Source organism: Nycticebus coucang, chromosome 17 (genome assembly GCF_027406575.1).
Source record: "Nycticebus coucang isolate mNycCou1 chromosome 17, mNycCou1.pri, whole genome shotgun sequence".
Lineage (NCBI taxonomy): Eukaryota > Metazoa > Chordata > Mammalia > Primates > Lorisidae > Nycticebus > Nycticebus coucang.
This window is the reverse complement of record NC_069796.1, coordinates 27,903,341-27,922,854: the sequence shown is the minus strand read 5'-3', so window position 1 is coordinate 27,922,854 and position 19,514 is coordinate 27,903,341. Positions and strand designations below refer to the sequence as shown.

General features: G+C 38.1%; 1 protein-coding gene across 1 annotated transcript; it reads right to left on the bottom strand.

The window, feature by feature from the left end:
- Positions 1-930: 930 nt before the first annotated feature.
- Positions 931-18,847, bottom strand: MINAR2 (membrane integral NOTCH2 associated receptor 2). The gene is made up of 3 exons (XM_053567282.1): positions 18,683-18,847; positions 4,660-4,887; positions 931-1,110 (listed from the first exon to the last, which is right to left on the bottom strand). Exons 1-3 carry the CDS (start codon positions 18,845-18,847, stop codon positions 931-933), a joined length of 573 nt encoding a protein of 190 aa, XP_053423257.1.
- Positions 18,848-19,514: the final 667 nt, after the last annotated feature.

The window sequence follows — 19,514 nt, the reverse complement described above, 5'->3', positions numbered from 1 at the left end:
TGGCCATGATTTATAATAATGTCATTAACTAAGCAACTGCTTTTTAGCAGCCTTATGGTTCATACCTATGGTTTTTATTTAGTCTTTTGGCAAACCCTACTGGGACGGTGGTATTATTTCTTCTCTAAGAGAAAAACTTGCCGTATTATTGAACAGCACAGTTAGCCTTCAAACCCTGGTCTCTTTGCAGTATTCCCTCTTTTTCTAGGGCCCTGCACCTACATATAGTGATATATACTCACTAACTGCCACCAGGGGTCACAGTAGCCAATTTGGATGAATTAGTAAGTACAATTAATTGTATCTAAATGTAATTATTAATATATAACTATGGCCTAAGTTTAGTTCTATTAATGTTGCAACACGAATTGGGGGCATTATAAAGGATTGCTGGGGAAATCTTCTCCTTCCCTCTTTCATCCTGCCTTAAACACAAACAAAGGAAAATAAAACAGAAAATGAATCCAACCCAACTGGCGCCATAACCAGAAGTTTTACCGTCTACCTGGCAGCTGCGCCCAACATTTTCAGCTCACACTTCCCTAGTGATTACAGAAGGATGAAGTGAAGTGAAATTAACAGTTTTTCAAAAGCAAGGTAAGTTTAGACAAAGCTGCTGACAATTGTTGACACTGTTTTACTTTCAATTACAATGCTTAATTTTGGTTGTAGACGGTGACATTTCTGTGACTGCCTTCCCTAGAATTCCTGTTTCCTAAAGGACAGACCTCAGGCTGGAATTCTTATACAGGTTTCCCAGAGCCAAACAGAGAGGCCAGCTCATCACAAGCGAGGTTCACATTCCACAGGACAACCACATTAAATTGTACAATCGACGGTACATTCACACTGCACGTACATATTTTTCTGCGAATTATTTATCTAAAAAGAACTTTAAGAAATTTAAAGAAACCGTCTGCAGCAATTTTCTTAGGTAAAAAAAGTGCTAATAGTCACTATGGTAACCAAAACGGAGGTAACGAGAAGGAAGATCAGACCCACACGGCAGAATTTTGATTGCTTCTCTTGTTTCTCCTCCTTTTTCAATAAAGTATCAAAACCTGGTGTGTACGTGTCTCCCAACCAAAACCGCAGGTCATTAGGATTTTCCTAAAAGAAAATTACATGGAGAGTGTGATCAATCAGTGATCAATCAGGGTTACCAGCCAAGTGATTTGCAGAACAAGATACTGTCTCAGGTCCTGAAGGTGCGTATTCTCACTGTCCTGGCTGAAACTCAAGTGTCACAGGGCGGTGCCTGTGGCTCAAAGAGTAGGGCGCTGGCCCCATTTGCCAGAGGTGGCTGGTTCAAACCCAATCCCGGTCAAGTGTCACAGCTCAAATAAGCAAGCCTGGGCTTCCCGGAACAGCGTAAACACGGAGCTGCAGTCCCCAGGCTGACCAGAAGTCCCACAGTTACAATCTGTAGGTATGCATTGGAATTAATTAGGGGGCTTGCACGATTGTTTAAAAATCAAATCGCTCACATTGGAGGATCAGAAACAAAACAGTGTTTCCGTCATGTTCTAGTCAATTCACTGTTTCTTACATCTTAGAAATAGTACATGTCATTAGGCGAGGGTGGTGAAATAAAATTAAAATTCCTTGCTTTAGATGAACCTTGGAGGTTTGATTTTGTATGCAGAGCAGGAATAAACACATTTGGTGAGCTTTTCAGCACATGCAGAAGCTGATTTCTGTGGAAGACTAAGAGTGGAGAGCCCTTCCTATGACTCTTGACCTGCTGGTCGTCCCTGCAGAGGGCTGCAGCATGTCTGGCGTGCAGAAACTTTGACATTATTTGACTTCATGAAGAAGGGGCCTATTATATCTTCACATCAGCTCCTATGTGTTCCCCAAGTCTCTGTTTCTTTCACAGGCCTTTCCTTTGAGTCCCAAAGGATTCTTTTCTTTCTTTTTTTTTTTTTTTTTTTTTTTTGTGGTTTTTGGCCGGGGCTGGGTTTGAACCCGCCACCTCCAGCATGTGGGACAGGCACCCTACTCCTTGAGCCACAGGCGCCACCCCCAAAGGATTATTTTCAAGTCGACCTGGTCTTCTCTGTCTAATAAATCACTTGCAAACTCTACTGTGTATAGTGTATTTATAAAAATACCCTTCTGTTATCATCTTGTGATTCGTTTGTGTATTGTAGATACAGTGTCTATGCCTGGCACACGCTGGTGGACATACAATAAATTTACAATGAATGCTAAATCTGTGCTTTTGCAAAACCACGCAAGGCCTCATTATTTCTCACCTGCCTTGTTGTGATGGTTTCTAATGGGCTGGCTTTGTAGTCCCAGTGGACCTAAAGTCAGCTGGCACAGCCAACTTCCCTGGTCAGCCTCAGGGACCAGTGACCTAGCTTCAGACTATGACGCACTGCTGGGAGAAGAAAGTGCATACGGGTAGGGTCTGGGCTGGATGCCGGTGACAGCAATGCAACTCTTCCATTACATTGGTACTCACTTGAACAACCTAGTTTTAGAAATGCTAAAATAGTAAAACAAAATATGGGAGACCCGGGCACAAGAATAATGATTTAAAAATCCTGTCTACCTCAACTTTATCCTTTGTTTCACTATGTCCTAATCAGTGGCCTGCATTTTGCCTGTAAGTTTAATGTTTCTGTTCTCCATTAACAGCTTTCATAATGGAGACAACCTTTCTTACCTTTTATCTCTAGCTTGGATTGGTAATGAAATAAGAGATTTCATTTTTCTTTTCTGCCTTTTAAACTCTTGGCAATTCAGAAGAATGCAAGTGAGTAAAGACTCTTGGAAGGTTTATAGCCTTTAAGTGGTATGAAGATTTCAGAAAGGACTAGGGCTCTGTTTGTCAATCATGTGATTTCAATGAGGTGGTGGTCAAAGAAGTTGAATGAATGAGGTATAGGAATAAATTCTAACAAAAATAAAAGTCATGGCTTCTAGAAGCATCTCCCAAGAACTTATTGCCAAAGAACAGCTTCATGAAGTCCAGGGATGGGTCCACTGCTTTGAGGAGCGTGAAGGTGCACATAGAAGGTGGGGTGGGTCAGGGGCCAGATTTTGGTTTCAGTAAGACAGTGCATTCATCATGTTATGTTCAGTCTTACTGAATAGAGCTCTTTTAATTATCCAAATTACCGTTTATTTTTTGACTATTCTATTTCTTAAACTATAGCACCACAGAACTGAACTACTTATCTGACCAAGTCTCTCACATCTCTGTTTTTCTGCCATTGCTCCTGATACTCCTGACGGCAGAGCCTCCTCACTTACGCAAACCCTTTGTATCTTTTGGAATTCTACGCGTTTTCAAATTTATTATAAATTCGCTTTTTCATGAAGCGTTTTTATAATCGGATGTGATTTTTGCTCCTTCATGAATCTGCATGGTATTTTGTACAACCACTGTCCTCACCTTCCTCTGCCTTGTTCTGAACTTTCTGTTAGATGAACTTTTTGGGAGCAGAGACCGTGACATTCACCTCTATAGTCCCCTTGGCTTGCATGTAAGAGCAAAGGAAAGAGGAACTAACGTACTGTCAAGAAATGTTTGTGAAATACATCGATACTTTTTTTCTAATAGTAGGGGTGACTTTATAGATTAGCTGATCTTAAGACACCTGATGAGAGTCATAAGATTTTTTTGAAAATGAAAGAAAAAGAAATACAAGATTATTATTACTTAAGGGAACATCTAGTATGGAAACTTCTTTGAAAAAGGGCTACATTATGGAAAAGGTAACTTCGGTCTGTTAGAGATTAAGAAACTTCAAAGATTCTGGACAACAGGTATGTCATGAGTGCATATTTGAGATTGTTAAGCATGTATAGGGTTTAAGGGGGCAGGGTCTGTCCCCTTCAAAAGAAAAAAACATCCTCAAGTGCTTAAGGAATGGGGCTTAGAACAGAAACATATTTTTGAATGAAGTGTACCTATTTATTTAATGGGAGGCCTGGCCCAGGGCAGGCAGAGATAAGCCAAGTCTGAGTAGGGATCCAGGTCATTCAGAAAACAGAGGGCAGATGTCCCTACTTTTCAGGTATTTCAAGGTCTTCCATGTGGTGGGTGACGCCAGGGGGAAGAAAAAGAAAAGCTTGAGTTTAAGCTGGGTGAATGAGTTCATCACATACTTTTCCTGTGTTGAAATGTTTTTGTTTTGTTTTGTTACTGAGACACAGGAAAATGACCAAAATGTAAATCTGCAATCTGAAATCATCGGCTGAGCTTGAAATAAGATGATCTCTGATGAGAACTTCTTTTCACAGTGCCCAAGACACAGCACTTAATATTTTTGAATACATGTTGAATAGGGAATCAGGTCTTAAATGTTTGTGAACATAAACAATCAGAAACTAAGAGAAAACATACATAACCTTGGAAATTATATGTCTAAAGCCTTTTACCTTCCTGAATACCTTTGTTCCGTGTCAATTTTTTCTCTTACTCTACTATACAAATGTCAGTCACTGCTGACATTGTAAAAATTAAAACAAATAAACACAAATAATGACCAGGAGAAACAAAGGAAAGCCAGGGGCCAAAATGATCTGAAATCTAGAGACTTTGTGTCTAATGAAATATGTCTGAACAATCCTTTTTTTTTTTTTTAAGGCTATTTCACTGATCTCCTTTATGAACGGAAGAAAGTAATTCTTAGCCTTGAGTACCTTTAGATGTCCAGAGAGGTTTGTATGCAGGGAACGTTTGTCATAGTCCTTGATGGTCCATGAAGGGCTCTTTTTTCTTTCTTCCATAGCTTCCTCCATACTTATGTCACCATACAGTGGGTTATTCTTCGTAACTGGTGACATGGATGGCAGGGGCCTGTCAGCAGTGACCAGGTTCTCTGAACTGGCTCCCGTAGTGCGTTGAGTGGCAATATGCTTCTTTTCTCTCTGTTAAGAGGCGAAGAGACAAGGCTTCTCTTAGCAATGAGCCTTCTGACAGTAGAACATGCAACGTGAGGTAACTGTACCCTGAAATGTGTTGATTCTGTCTAGAAACTCAACAGATTAGGACAATGAATGAGAAAAGGGTTCCAGGATCTGGTCTGACACAGACACCTACCACTAATTGAGTTCTTTCATTGTCTTTAGTCTCCAGCAGCTTTAATCATTGCTCATTAAAATACTATTTAACAACTACAGAGAAAGAACACTTTTTAGTCTTCACTTTTTAGTGTTCAAATTCAAATACTAGAATTCTGAACAAAGTCAACTTTTACCAGCATATTTGCATGGAGATTTAATAACATTTTACTTTTCTCTGTGTATTCCATGACTTAATACATGATATTTAACATTGATGATATTAATATTTAACAGTCCAGCAAAGTCAAAATTAAAAGACATTTTAGAGATATGCTTTCACTTTTCCAATCTTAGCTCTATTTCAGACAGCATTGAGGACTGGGTAGCAGTAGTGTGTATGTAACTTAGTCTCCATACATGTCTGCATGCCAGCTGGCTATTACATGCATGGCTGTAATATTGACTTTCAGATTTTTAAAAACTTTTTCTATTGCAGACTAATAAGGATATAAATGTGCACACGTGATAAATATATAGTTCCATACATTTTAACAAATGAAATAAACCCAAGATTCAACACCCAAACCAAGAAACAGAACCTTATGTTCGTTCCTCATGCTCTTCTTTAGCTGTTATCCCTGCCCTTGCCCAAGGGTAATTCGAATCCCAAACTCCAACAACATAGGTTAGATTGGATTCCATTTGTATTTATGTACGTAAAGTCATACAATGTGTGCTTTTCTGTGTCTGGCTCAACTTTCAGACTTTTACTATGCTTTTTTATTTTTCTTAGAACCATATAACTAGCGCAAAGGTAGAACATTTTGAAATTAAAATTCATTCGTTCGCCAAATACAAATCGACAAGATGCAACAAGCTTATAGAGTAAAGCCTTACTTACATGGGCATCAAGGGAGAAATTCCACATATGTTAATTGTAGATAACTTAGGTTTAATCTTTAAAAACTTGTGACTGATTTCCTTAATTTATGCCAAATTTTCAATAAATATGTTAGACATATTATAGCCATCATAAATATAGAAGATTCAATAGGAATTTTATTCCACTATGTCATTATTTATAATCATCAATATCCTTGTGTTCAGCTTCAGTATATAGGTCCCATTAAATATATACTAACTATATAAGCTAAATCAGTAAATGAATACTACTTAAAGTTTCTTTCTGAAATGGCTGGCAGGTGAAATAATGATCTAGATAAAATCATTCACATTTTCTTTAGTGTCAGGTTTCCCTTTCTTAATCCAGGCATTTTTCACATACTTAGAGATCAGATTAGACATCCTCTCTGACTTTAATAGGTTCTTGGTCTACTCAAAGTCAATTTATATTCTGAGACACCAAAGTTTGCGATGAAATAATAAATCTTCTTTGACTTAGCATTTATGTTAAAGATGGATTAACTCAAAAGAAATGTTTCTGAATTGAGCAAAAAAAATTGTTACGAAATTTAGATTTTACAAGCTTAGCATAATTCTGACTCCTTTCTTCCCCTTTATGACTAGAAATCTTTGATCACCTTTGAAGAAGGATAATTCTTTTGACACTGACAAATTGGCCTTGTCAGGTTATTTGTCTGCTAGACTATTGCTGAGCTTCTTAAATAAAAAAGCTCTATAAATGAGGGAAATGCTGTTGTGAAGGTCAAAAACTTATGTACTCTATTGTGATATATATAGGTTTTAGAAACCAAACATTTAAAAGATGTATTTTAAAAGAACATTTATGCCCTTATATCTAGACTATATTCTTGAAAGTTTATCTATAAACATGATGCCATTCTGCACTGCATATCAATTTTATATGTGAAGGACAGGGGAAGAAAAAATTACTAGTATAAATTGAGAATATAAGGGCAGTAAATAGTATTAAAGGCACTAATTATGATTGAGATTTATTTGTATTTTGGTATTTTTTTTCAAATAACTATAAGGGTAAAAAGTATTTATCTAACTTCAGTCCTCCAGTTTATAAGAAAGAATACTTTTACTCGAAGAAAACTAAACAGCAATTCCATTATTTTAATTATATGGGCTGTAAAATAAATTACATTTCAAAATATTTATTTTACAAAAGTAACACATCAAATCATACCCAGACATTTTGTATTATGAATTACTTTTTCACTTTAATCAGTATGCCATTTATGAGCAACTAAACTATCACTGAATAAAGAGAATAAGATATAACACATATTTAGACAAATAGGTAACAGAAGAAAAGACTAAGGTACAAAAAGGCATTCAGAAGGAAAGAAAGAAGGAAAGAAAGAAAAGAAAAGAAAGAAACTAAATTGATAAATGTACAAGGTAGGACAATTGAGTTTGCAAACATCATAGGAAAAGTTCTGCATACCCCATTGGTGAATATCACTACAGTCCCCTTTGAAATACTCCCCTTGGAAAAGTGCTGCACTGATGCCAGCACCTAGTCCATCCTTCAAAGCAACTTTGGAACTCTTTCTCTTGAATGCCTCAAAACTGTCATCCTACTAGGTTTGACAATTAAGTTTGCGAACTCATCCTAGATCAAGTGCTTTGAAGGGTGGACTAACTGCTAACATTAGTGCGTAACTGTCAAGAGGAGTCCTTTGAAGGTGACCACAGTGATATTCATCAATGAGATATGGAACACTTTCTAGGATGAGTTTGTGAACTTAATTGTCTGGCCTCATATGTGTAAATTCAAGCAAGCTTTTATTTTATAAAATCAAAGTAGATTTAAAACAGAAATAACAATAATCACTAACTTGTTAGTTTTAAATTAAGAGAGATGAAAACACTGGGCAATAATAAGTTAACACAGATTTTTTTTCTTGAGATAGAATCTCATTTTGTCACCCTCAGTAGAGTGTCATGGCATTATAACTCACAGTAACCTCAAAAGCCTGGGCTCATGCAATCCTCTTGCCTCAGCCTCCCAAGTAGCTGGGACTATAGGCACCTACCACACATTCAGCTATTTTTAGAGACAGGGTCAGGCTCTTGCTCAGGTTGGTCTCAAACTCCTGTGCTCAGGTAATCCATCTGCTTCCACCTCCCACAGTCCTAGGATTACAGGTGTGAGCCACTGCACCTAGCCAAACATAGATATTTTTGACTAGAGAATTTTAAAACATCATTTCAGTGAGGGGGAAAGAGATAAATTACAAAAAATGGAACAATAATCTATAGCTTTTAAATCCAAATAGAAGTAGCCGGGGCGGGGGGGGGGGGGTGGTGGAAGGAAAGAAAGAAAGAAGAAAAAAAAGCAAATGAAAGGAAATATAGGCAGAAAATAGCAAGAAAAAAATTCGTAAATGATCACATTAAATGTAAGTGGCCTAAACTCCCTATTTAAATGATAGAAATTATCAGAGCAGATTTAAAAAATTAAATTATAAAATATTTACCCCCAAAAGCCTAAAATATAAGGATTGTAAATGACAGTGTAAGAATGTAAGATGATACACTAAGCAAATAGAAGCAATACAATCTGGGTGTTATGTGACTGGCTAAATGCTCACCAATTTTGTTTCCCCTTCACAAGTACAGAAGATGCCTGCCTTTCCAAGTCTGTTTTGAAGTTAGATTGGGGCCACGTATTTTATGGCTAATGATGTGTAGACGAAGATAATAGAAATAACTTCTAATCCTAGCTCTTAAAATTATTAAGACTTTTAGCTCACTTTTACTCACTTTATTTTGGGACACTGTAAGCTAGGCTTCTGATATATAAAATGATATAACTCGACACTCTGGGCTACTGCATGAAAAGGAGCTTCTCTCAAACCCATGTTCCCTTCCTAAGACTTTTTATGAATAGGAATACTCATTTTCATTTTTACTTGCTAGTATTTGGTGGGGAGTTGTCATCACAATGTAGACTGGTTTACCTTCCCTAATACAGAAAGTGATATTTTGAAATTACACAAATGTGTGGCACTAGCTTAGACGTCAAGATGTGAAAGTGGTGGCAGAGGCTGAAATAATGACTTTCACATTATACAGTGGAAAACACTTAGTATATGTATCACCTGTGATGATTTGGAAATTAATTACCTATAGGATATATGTTTGTCAATGATTAGAGCATTCATATAAATAGAATTACTTGACAAGAACCAGAGGAAAAAGCTAAGATCACAGAGAGAACTGAACAATTCACAAGAAGAAATGAATGAGTGGAGAAAGTCTAGAAATTTGATGCCTTTTTACATTGACAATATGATTGCAGATAACAGTGAAACAAATTTTTTTTTTTTTTTAAAGAAAGAAGAAAACGAGCATTGAGCAAAAAGCCCCAGTTACATTCCTCAGCTGAATGAAGTGACTCATGGCAGAGATCATGTTCAGTGTATGGTTTCATAACTTTTATTCTAGACAGCCTCCAGGTGGTTGTCATTAAGCCAAAGCATAGCGACATAGAGGTAGAAAAGCAAAGCAACGAGGGAAATGTGAGAGCTATGTCTTCCAAAGAACTTTAGGTGTCTTTATTGACATATTGAACTGACTGGAACAAAATAGATAAGATTATATTAATCAATACTTCACTAATTTTTGAAGGAAATGCATTACCAAGCAAGAAGCACCAAGAGTAGACCTAAAAGCTTATGGATGTGTAAAATAAAAACAAAAGACCCAAACCAAACAAAACGACAATAACCCTGAGTCCTCAAAATATCCAAAAGTGGAAGCAAACTTTGATGCCTACACAGCATTGAAAGAGGACCAGTATGGATACAGTAAAAGAGAATGATGAACAGGGAGGTGCTCCCCAGAGGGTAGAGCCAGGGACTATGGAGAATGAGGCATTAAGAGATCCCCCCAAAGCAGAATCTGTGCCTACTCAGTTTTTTCCACCTTCTAAAGAGGAAGGCCATACACTTTATTCCTAGTGGGATGGTCCTCAGAATTACTTTGGAGAAGTAATACTGAGTCTCTCATTTTTCCCATTCAGAAAGGAAGAACTTACTGTAGTAATCCCATTTCTAGTCTCACAAAGTTTATAGGATGATGTGGAGAGGGACACTGGCTAAATGCAGTGACTGGTTGACCTTGGAATTGGTACTGCTGGCAGGAGAGTGAATGTGCTATAGGTATGGGAAGTTGATTATACATATATTATGATGTAAGATGATGTATATCATACATGTGTCTTTCATATGTATACACATAAGATATCACGTATATAGGTACATATATATATATATATACATGCACATTTACATACTTTTTTAACAGAATGAAACAGTGGTAAAGCCTGACTACATGCTCAGAAAACCCATTTCTTCCTATGGATACACAGCAGTTCAATGGTTGCATTAGTCACATGAGTAAGGAAACTCAAGCTTGCCCACTAAAATTCACAGAAAGATTCTTGGAGTTCAAGATGAGCCTGAACAGGAGCAAGACCCTATATGTGCCCCGACTCCTCTGCCAAAAAAATAATAGACCAAGGTGTTGTGGTGGATGTCTGTAGTCCTCGCTACTCAGAAGGCTGAGGCAACAGGATTGCTCAAGCCCAAGAGTTTGAGGTTGCTGTGAGCTATGATGCCCTAGCACTTTACCCAAAGCGACAAAGTTAGACTCCATCTAAAATAAAATAAAATAACAAAAATAAAAAATAAAATAAAATCTGCTCACAACAAACACACATATACTTAAGAATACTAGTCCAAAGAGTTTTTCAGTCGAATTCTACCATTCTTGAAGCAGGCGATTTCTATCTTCATCAAATTCTTCCAGAAAATAGGGAAACAAGGAGTACTCCCCAGCTCATTTGATGAGGTCAGTATAAACTCCAAATGAGGCCAGCAAGTAAAAGAAGATTATAAACTAATTTCTTTTATAAAATAAAAACAAAAATTATAAATACAATATTGCTAAACAGAATCCTACAATATGTACAAATTATACATAATAGGATAAGACAGATTTGTGCAAGAGAAAAATGTACCATGAGGATGGCTTCATATTAGAATTTATAAAGAAGACTCCAATGGCAATCACAGCAACAACAAAAATAAATGAATGGTATTTGATTAAATTAACAAGCTTCTGCACCGCCAAGGAAATAATCAAGAGACCAAAGAGACAACCCTCATCCCAGGGATGCAAGGCTGGTTTAATACACGCAAGTCTATAAACGTTATCCACCATATTAACAGAGGCAAAAATAAAGATCACATGATCCTCTCAATAGATGCAGAAAAAGCATTTGATAAAATCCAGCATCCTTTTCTAATTAGAACACTGAAGAGTATAGGCATAGGTGGCACATTTCTAAAACTGATTGAAGCTATCTATGACAAACCCACAGCCAATATTTTACTGAATGGAGTAAAACTGAAAGCTTTTCCTCTTAGAACTGGAACCAGACAAGGTTGTCCTCTGTCACCTTTACTATTCAACGTAGTGCTGGAAGTTCTAGCCAATACAATTAGGCAAGACAAGGAAATCAAGGGAATCCAAATGGGAGCAGAGGAGGTCAAACTCTCCCTCTTTGCTGACGACATGATCTTATACTTAGAGAACCCCAAAGACTCAACCACAAGACTCCTAGAAGTCATCAAAAAATACAGTAATGTTTCAGGATATAAAATCAATGTCCACAAGTCAGTAGCCTTTGTGTACACCAATAACAGTCAAGATGAGAAGCTAATTAAGGACACAACTCCCTTCACCATAGTTTCAAAGAAAATGAAATACCTAGGAGTATACCTAACGAAGGAGGTGAAGGACCTCTATAAAGAAAACTATGAAATCCTCAGAAAGGAAATAGCAGAGGACATTAACAAATGGAAGAACATACCATGCTCATGGATGGGAAGAATCAACATTGTTAAAATGTCTATACTTCCCAAAGCAATCTACCTATTCAATGCCATTCCTATCAAAATACCAACATCGTACTTTCAAGATTTGGAAAAAATGATTCTGCATTTTGTATGGAACCGGAAAAAACCCCGTATAGCTAAGGCAGTTCTCTGTAACAAAAATAAAGCTGGGGGCATCAGCATACCAGATTTTAGTCTGTGCTAGAAAGCCATAGTGATCAAGACAGCATGGTACTGGCACAAAAACAGAGACATACACACTTGGAATCGAATTGAAAACCAAGAAATGAAACTAACATTTTACAACCACCCAATCTTTGATAAACCAAACAAGAACATACCTTGGGGGAAAGACTCCCTATTCAATAAATGGTGTTGGGAGAACTGGATGTCTACATGTAAAAGACTGAAACTGGACCCACACCTTTCCCCACTCACAAAAATTGATTCAAGATGGATAAAGGACTTAAATTTAAGGCATGAAACAATAAAAATCCTCCAAGAAAGCATAGGAAAAACACTGGAAGATATTGGCCTGGGGAAAGACTTCATGAAGAAGACTGCCATGGCAATTGCAACAACAACAAAAATAAACAAATGGGACTTCATTAAACTGAAAAGCTTCTGTACAGCTAAGGAGACAATAACCAAAGCAAAGAGACAACCTACACAATGGGAAAGGATATTTGCATATTTTCAATCAGACAAAAGCTTGATAACTAGGATCTATAGAGAACTCAAATTAATCCACATGAAAAAAGCCAACAATCCCTTATATCAATGGGCAAGAGACATGAATAGAACTTTCTCTCAAGATGACAGACGAATGGCTAACAAACACATGAAAAAATGTTCATCATCTCTATATATTAGAGAAATGCAAATCAAAACAACCCTGAGATATCATCTAACCCCAGTGAGAATGGCCCACATCACAAAATCTCAAAACTGCAGATACTGGCGTGGATGTGGAGAGAAGGGAACACTTTTACACTGCTGGTGGGACTGCAAACTAGTACAACCTTTCTGGAAGGAAGTATGGAGAAACCTCAAAGCACTCAAGCTAGACCTCCCATTTGATCCTGCAATCCCATTACTGGGCATCTACCCAGAAGGAAAGAAATCCTTTTATCATAAGGACACTTGTACTAGACTGTTTATTGCAGCTCAATTTACAATCGCCAAAATGTGGAAAGAGCCTAAATGCCCCCCAACCCAGGAATGGATTAACAAGCTGTGGTATATGTATACCATGGAATACTATTCAGCCATTAAAAAAAATGGAGACTTTACATCCTTCGTATTAACCTGGATGGACGTGGAAGACATTATTCTTAGTAAAGCATCACAAGAATGGAGAAGTATGAATCCTATGTACTCAATTTTGATATGAGGACAATTAATGACAATTATGGTTATGGGGGGGGGAAGAGAAAGAGGGAAGGAGGGAGGGGGGTGGGGCCTTGGTGTGTGTTACACTTTATGGGGGCAAGACATGACTGCAAGAGGGACTTTACCTAACAATTGCAATCAGTGTAACCTGGCTTATTGTACCCTCAATGAATCCCCAACAATTAAAAAAAAAAGAGACAACCCATAGAAAGGGAGAAAACATTTGCAAGCTACACATCCAATAAAGGGCTAATGATGAGAGCCTACAAAATATTCAAGCAAATAGTCAAGAAAGAAGTCAAACAACCCCATCAAAAAGTGGGCAAAAAGGATAAGGGAAGTATTTCAAAAGAAGGTAGACAAATAGCCAGCAAATATCTGAAAAAAAATGTTCAAAGTCACTGATCATCAGGGAAGGCTTGGCACCCATACCTAAGTGGTTAGGGCTCTGGCCACATACGCCGAGGCAGGCGGGTTGCAACCCGAACTGGGCCTGCTAAACAACAATGAGAACTGCAACAAAAAATAGCTGGGCATTGTGGCAGGCCCTATAGTCGCAGCTCCTCTGGAGGCCCAGGCAAGAGAATCGCTTGAGGCAAGAGTTTGAGGTTGCTGTGAGCAGTGACGCCACATCATTCTACCAAGGGCAACAGTGAGACTCTGTCTCAAAAAAACAAAAACAAACAAAAAAAACCCTAACCATCAGGGAAATGGAAATTAAAACCACATGAGATATCACCTTATTCCAGTTAGAATGCCTTTTATTAAATGTCTAAAATAACAGATGCTGGCACGGAAGCAGAGAGAAAGGAACACTTCCACACTGTTGGTGGGACTGCAAATTAGCACAACCTCTATGGAAAACAGTATGGAGATTCTCCAAAAACCTAAAAGTGGACTTACCATTTGATCAATTCATCTAATTGTAATTCTTATTATAATCCTAAAGCAACAATGCATGTTTAGTGTATTTTATTTGTGGACAAACTTTTCCAGAAAACAGCACCCCTTTCATCAGGGTAAATCTTTTCTAAATCGATGGAATGGTTATCTTTATAAAATACAGATTTGATTATGTGATTTTTTTGCTTGAATTTTTTCACCAAGCCTCGGAAATTTCAGGATGAAATTCAAAATCTCCGACAAAGCCAACAGAACTTCCTGTCTTTCCTACATATAATGTTGTTACAATCCCATTGGTGGCTTTAGACTCCCTCCAATGGGATAATAACATGCATGTGCCTTTAATATAAGCTTTAGTACTGGAGGAATTTGGGTCTGGTTGGAGAGCAACATGGTGGGACAATCTGGGTGTACTTTCTGGAAGCATATCATCCAAGGCCAATTCTCCCACCCCCTTGGAGATACATGTTACATAAGATAAACATGATGCATCATGTTCTGAGCAACTTGATGATGCTGTCAATCGACTTCCTAGATTATTTAAGCACCTGCCATGTCCTATATTGTCTACATAACACGAACTTAAAAATGAGAGCCTATTATATGCATAGGGCTGTTCTTTTCAAAATAGTAAATAGGAGATTGAAAATAGAGGCAGTCTTAGGAAGGTACAGCATGTGTTCAGACAGATAATTAAGAAACAGAGTTATACACAAAAATCTGAGTTAAAAAGAGACATTAGAATTTAAAGGAAATAGAGATGTATTGGACTAAAAAGGAGTGAAGAGAGGTGATTAGAAAGCAAATAAACCCAGTAAAAGATGTTGGGAAGAGCAGCCTCTCACCCTTGGCCTTTCTCTCCAGCTGATAGGTTTAATCTGGAATGCTTCTGGTTTCTGAACTGATGTCATGGAAGCCGGGAAGAGATATAACAAAGAGATTAGACTGAAAAGATTCTAAAGTAAAGGAAATACAATAATCAGAAAATAAAGATATACACGTAATCTGAAAACATATATTTAATCACTTAAATTCTTTTAGAAAACAGCTTTTCCATTCTTTAGCTCGTTTTATAAAGGGTTTGGCAGAAATATTTGGAATTTCTAAATGCTTCATCAGGTACATATACCAAATCATTTTAACAACCAGAGACATTATATTTTAGATAATTTTTATCCTGACATAAAATTTATTATGAAGTTTATTTCTTTGGTGAAAAAACTTAAGGAATCATATCTCTGTTCATTTGCTCTTCTTGCAAATATGGGAGCTCTGAGTACCTACGTAGATGGGGATGGACAGTGTCTCTGGTTATTGACTTCACTGACATCACTGCTTACTTTTCTAGATAGTATGGTACTGATTTTGCTCATAGAAAAAGAGCTTAGAGAATTTCCTCTGAAAATGGAATGTGAGTTTAAAAAAAGAGAAAATAAATCATGGTCATAAAAGTGATACTTACATTTAAGAATTCAACTTGATGTTTGGTATCTAGAGAATTCCTGTTTCCACTGCTGAGTTACCCCCAATTTGAAGGTAATGTCTGTAGGTTAGGTCATTTAGTATTCTGAAAGTAGTCCCCAAATACCACGCACCTGATCGTGAGGTGCCAAAGGATCAGTTGCACTACTCAGGGGAGTGTGTGGATTTCATGTAGAATCATATTTAGTGCTTTGGTTAGCCACTCAGTTTGACAGGTACTTTGAGTATATTTTCCCACTTGCCAATACACACACACACACACACACACATGCGCGCGCGTGCGCCTACCTCACCTCCAACCATAATATCTATAGAGTAATGAAAATGGAATTATCTGATGTTTTCCAAAAATCTAATGAAAAGACAGCTTTAACACATTTTGAAATATTGTTAAATAATAATATATACATACATATATTCTCAGTATATATTTCTTCCTCTCTTATAGTATATATTTCTTCCTCTCTGCCTCTGATTTGCTCTTACTTCAATTTCATTTGCTCTCACTTTTAAGTCAGTAAAGTGAAATGAATATTATACTAATTTTTGCAAGTGGAAATACTGAGGCATGGGCTAATGGCTATGATAGATGTCTCTCAAACTAGTTTACTATGGATTTGAGACAATAGACCAAGTTTCTAATCTGTTCAATCTTGTTCCCATTGGGTTAATGACTCCCCAACAGAGTGAGAGTTTTGAGTTAAGAGCTATCTACGGTTCAGTGCCCATAGCACAGTGGTTACGGCGCCAGCCACATACACCAAAGTTGGTGGGTTTAAAACCACCCCTGGCCAGCTAAACAACAATGACAACTGCAACAAAAAATAGCTGGGTGCTGTGGTGGGTGCCTGTAATCCCAGCCACTTGGGAGGCTAAGGCAAGAGAATCACTTAAGCCCAAGAGTTTGAGGTTGCTGTGCGCTGTGATGCCACAGCACTCTACCGAGGTAAACATAGTGAGACTCTGTCTCAAAAACAAAACAAAACAAACAAACAAACAACAAAATAAAAAAACGAAAAAGACTATCTGGCATTTGTTGCCCTACATGTGCTTAAAACTTCAATATACCAGGTATATTCAGTGTCTTTTTCCAGTTATCACAACAAATATTTATTACTTTTATATAACCATTTCTCTGTGATTGATTTCTTTGTCTAATGAATACATCAATCCTGGATTGTAAGATGCTGCGATTATTATTTACGGATATATTGCAAAGTAAAGTAGTGAATATAGTTCTTGTTACTGTTCATGCTATACCTACCTGAGTACTTAAATTTGTAGTGGATTCACCCCTCCACCACTCCACTCCATGCAGCCTTTGGATAGTAAATTGGCTTTCCTACAGTCATTTAACATTTCTTTGTAGGGTAAAAGAATAACTAACTCAAGTTTATTTGAATTTCATAATCATTAGCAATGCATACTCAAAGACCTATGAAGCAAAAGTTTACCCCCTGAGTTTTTCCTTGAGAAACTATAACTAACTCAAGTTTATTTGAATTTCATAATCATTAGCAATGCATACTCAAAGACCTATGAAGCAAAAGTTTACCCCCCGAGTTTTTCCTTGAGAAACTATTTTGACCCAACAGAGCCTGTAGAAAAAAGTTGCATTTCATTTAGGTTTAGGAACAACCTTCCACAGAGTTTTAAACTGTGAAGTTCCACATGAAGGAAATAGGTCAACTCTAGTACTAAACAAAAGATGTTAGACTGGTATGTTCCAACCTCAAAAGAATTTATTGGATATGTTTTCTTAGACTAAACTTCAAGCTTTAGTTAGGAGGGCCAAACTTTTCTGATTTTTGAATCATTTTATTCTAGGATACAAACAAAGAGTTAGGGAAAGGAGGAATTTAATTAAAAATAAACACCAAAACAACAAGGATATTGGTGGGTATGAAAAGGCAGAAGGGTTTGAGGATTACAAAAAGGATTGGTGCACAATTCAAATAATGTCACTTGTCATAATAGGCTGCCTTATGCTAGAAATAAATTAAAATCCTTATAGGTGGAGGAAACACTTACATAATCATTTGAATGTACTTGATTTTGAATGATCTCATGGTCAAGGTCCCGAGGAGCCCACAAACATACCACAAAGGAGTCACTTTACACCAGGACTCATGAGCAGCAACTGTTCTTAAAAGAAAACAAATTTCTGTTCAGGGAATTTGAACCACTCCAAAGGATTTAATGACTTGCAGGGGTTTATAGGTCAGTCACATCTGTTCTGAAACGAAATGGTTCTTCCTGTTTCTAAATTGACTAACTCTTAACCCCATTAGCCTTCACATCTTAAAACAAACGTCATTCCTGTTTCATTAGCTGTGTGACAGTCAGGGCCTTTATATTTATTCCAGCAGATGGAACTCATTACTGTTTCCTTTTTCTCTTTTGGTCATTAAAAAGAAGGAAGATGCGGAAGAAAGGCAAGAGAAATGAAATCTGTGTTGGATTCCAAGGTCTGATTAGGATGTCTTGTGCACATGGTCACATGTGAAAAATAAGAGTATCTCCAATAATAAGTAGCTAGCACCATTCCAAGGTGGAGAGTTCCCTGTATAGTTTGCACTTCAATTATTAGGTTTCCATTGTTCTGCTGTCTGAATCTTCTGTGCATAAAATGAAAGGGAGGCAGTAACAAGGTCTCCAGCTGACTCAGAGGCTTGTTTACACCCACGATGTAAGTTCCTGATGATTTATACTCAGGCAGCGCCAAGAGATGGAGAGGAGCCCCCCGCCCCCAGCCTTATTCGCAAGTGTAACAATTTGCTTGAAAAATTCTGAAGGGAAAAAGGAAAAGGAGGGCTACATGAAATCGAAAATGAGGACAGTTTGAGAAGCTAGTGCTTGAGGGGAATGAATGAACGAAAGAGTTCACTTATTTTTTAAAGCGGTTAGAAGAGAAAGGCTCTGATGGAAGAGAGAGCTCCCACCTTGCGTTCAGATCCCCGCAGCTTCCTTCTGCACACACCGGTAGAGTGGCAGGTGAAAGAAACAAGCCCCTACCCCTTGTCTTCACCTGCCCGCGTTCTTACCTGCCAGTAGACCAGGTTTTGCCAGTTTTGTGCGGCAGGATAATTTCCACCAGGAAACCTCGCCAGGTTGGCCTGAAGGAGGGCTGAGCTCCTCATTAAAGACTTCACGTCAAGCTGCAGGAATTTGTCAGGATGGTTGTTATTTGGCAAAACAGAGAGATCCATGTTTCCCTTCTCCTACCCTGGAAAACAAAGGCAGCCGAGCTGCCCCGTCAGACTCCTCCATTATTAATGAGGCCGAGCGTGCTCCCCCGGCATCTGAAACCAGGTCTCTCAGCTGCACACAGAAGCCACTCTTCAAATGGCACCTCAGCGCACAGGGACAAGGGGACAAAGGGGCACATAACACACGCAAACATGCACGCACGTGTACACTGAGGGGGTCTCAAGGAGACGGAGGAGGCTGCCCTCACCAAAATTAATAGGATGACAAAATTACGTACACGTGGCACTTAGTCAGAAATAACGATGTCAACGGAACTATGTTTTGGATAAAGACTGCCAACATTTCAGGGGGACAGCCCATAATTTGGAGCACAGGAAATAGTCCCCTAAAGCGAGACATGGCTTGATTTTCTGAGTCGGCACAGCTGACCTGGCCCTGCCTGGGCAGCCTCACCTGTGATACGAGGGATCGCGTTTCTTCTCAGGGTTTGGCTCCCCGAGCCTCGAGCTCATGTGAAACCTAATCAAATTTAGGTTGTCGGCTTTGTTTTGAGTAGGGAAATGTCAACAATTTGCTTTGCAGTTAGCCACAGTCCTGTACAGCGGGCCTGCTGCCCCTCAGCCTTTGCCCCCACCCCCCACCCCAAGGCCCCTCTGATTCCGTTCC

What these genes read in the sequence shown, in the direction of transcription:
- MINAR2 (XM_053567282.1), bottom strand. Translation starts at nt 18,847, where the DNA reads ATGGATCTCTCTGTTTTGCCAAATAACAACCATCCTGACAAATTCCTG. An exon ending in AAAACCTGGTCTACTGGCAG is followed by an intron (nt 4,888 to 18,682) that starts GTAAGAACGCGG and finishes GCCTCTTAACAG; the next exon opens with AGAGAAAAGAAGCATATTGC. An exon ending in ACCTCTCTGGACATCTAAAG is followed by an intron (nt 1,111 to 4,659) that starts GTACTCAAGGCT and finishes ATTTTCTTTTAG; the next exon opens with GAAAATCCTAATGACCTGCG.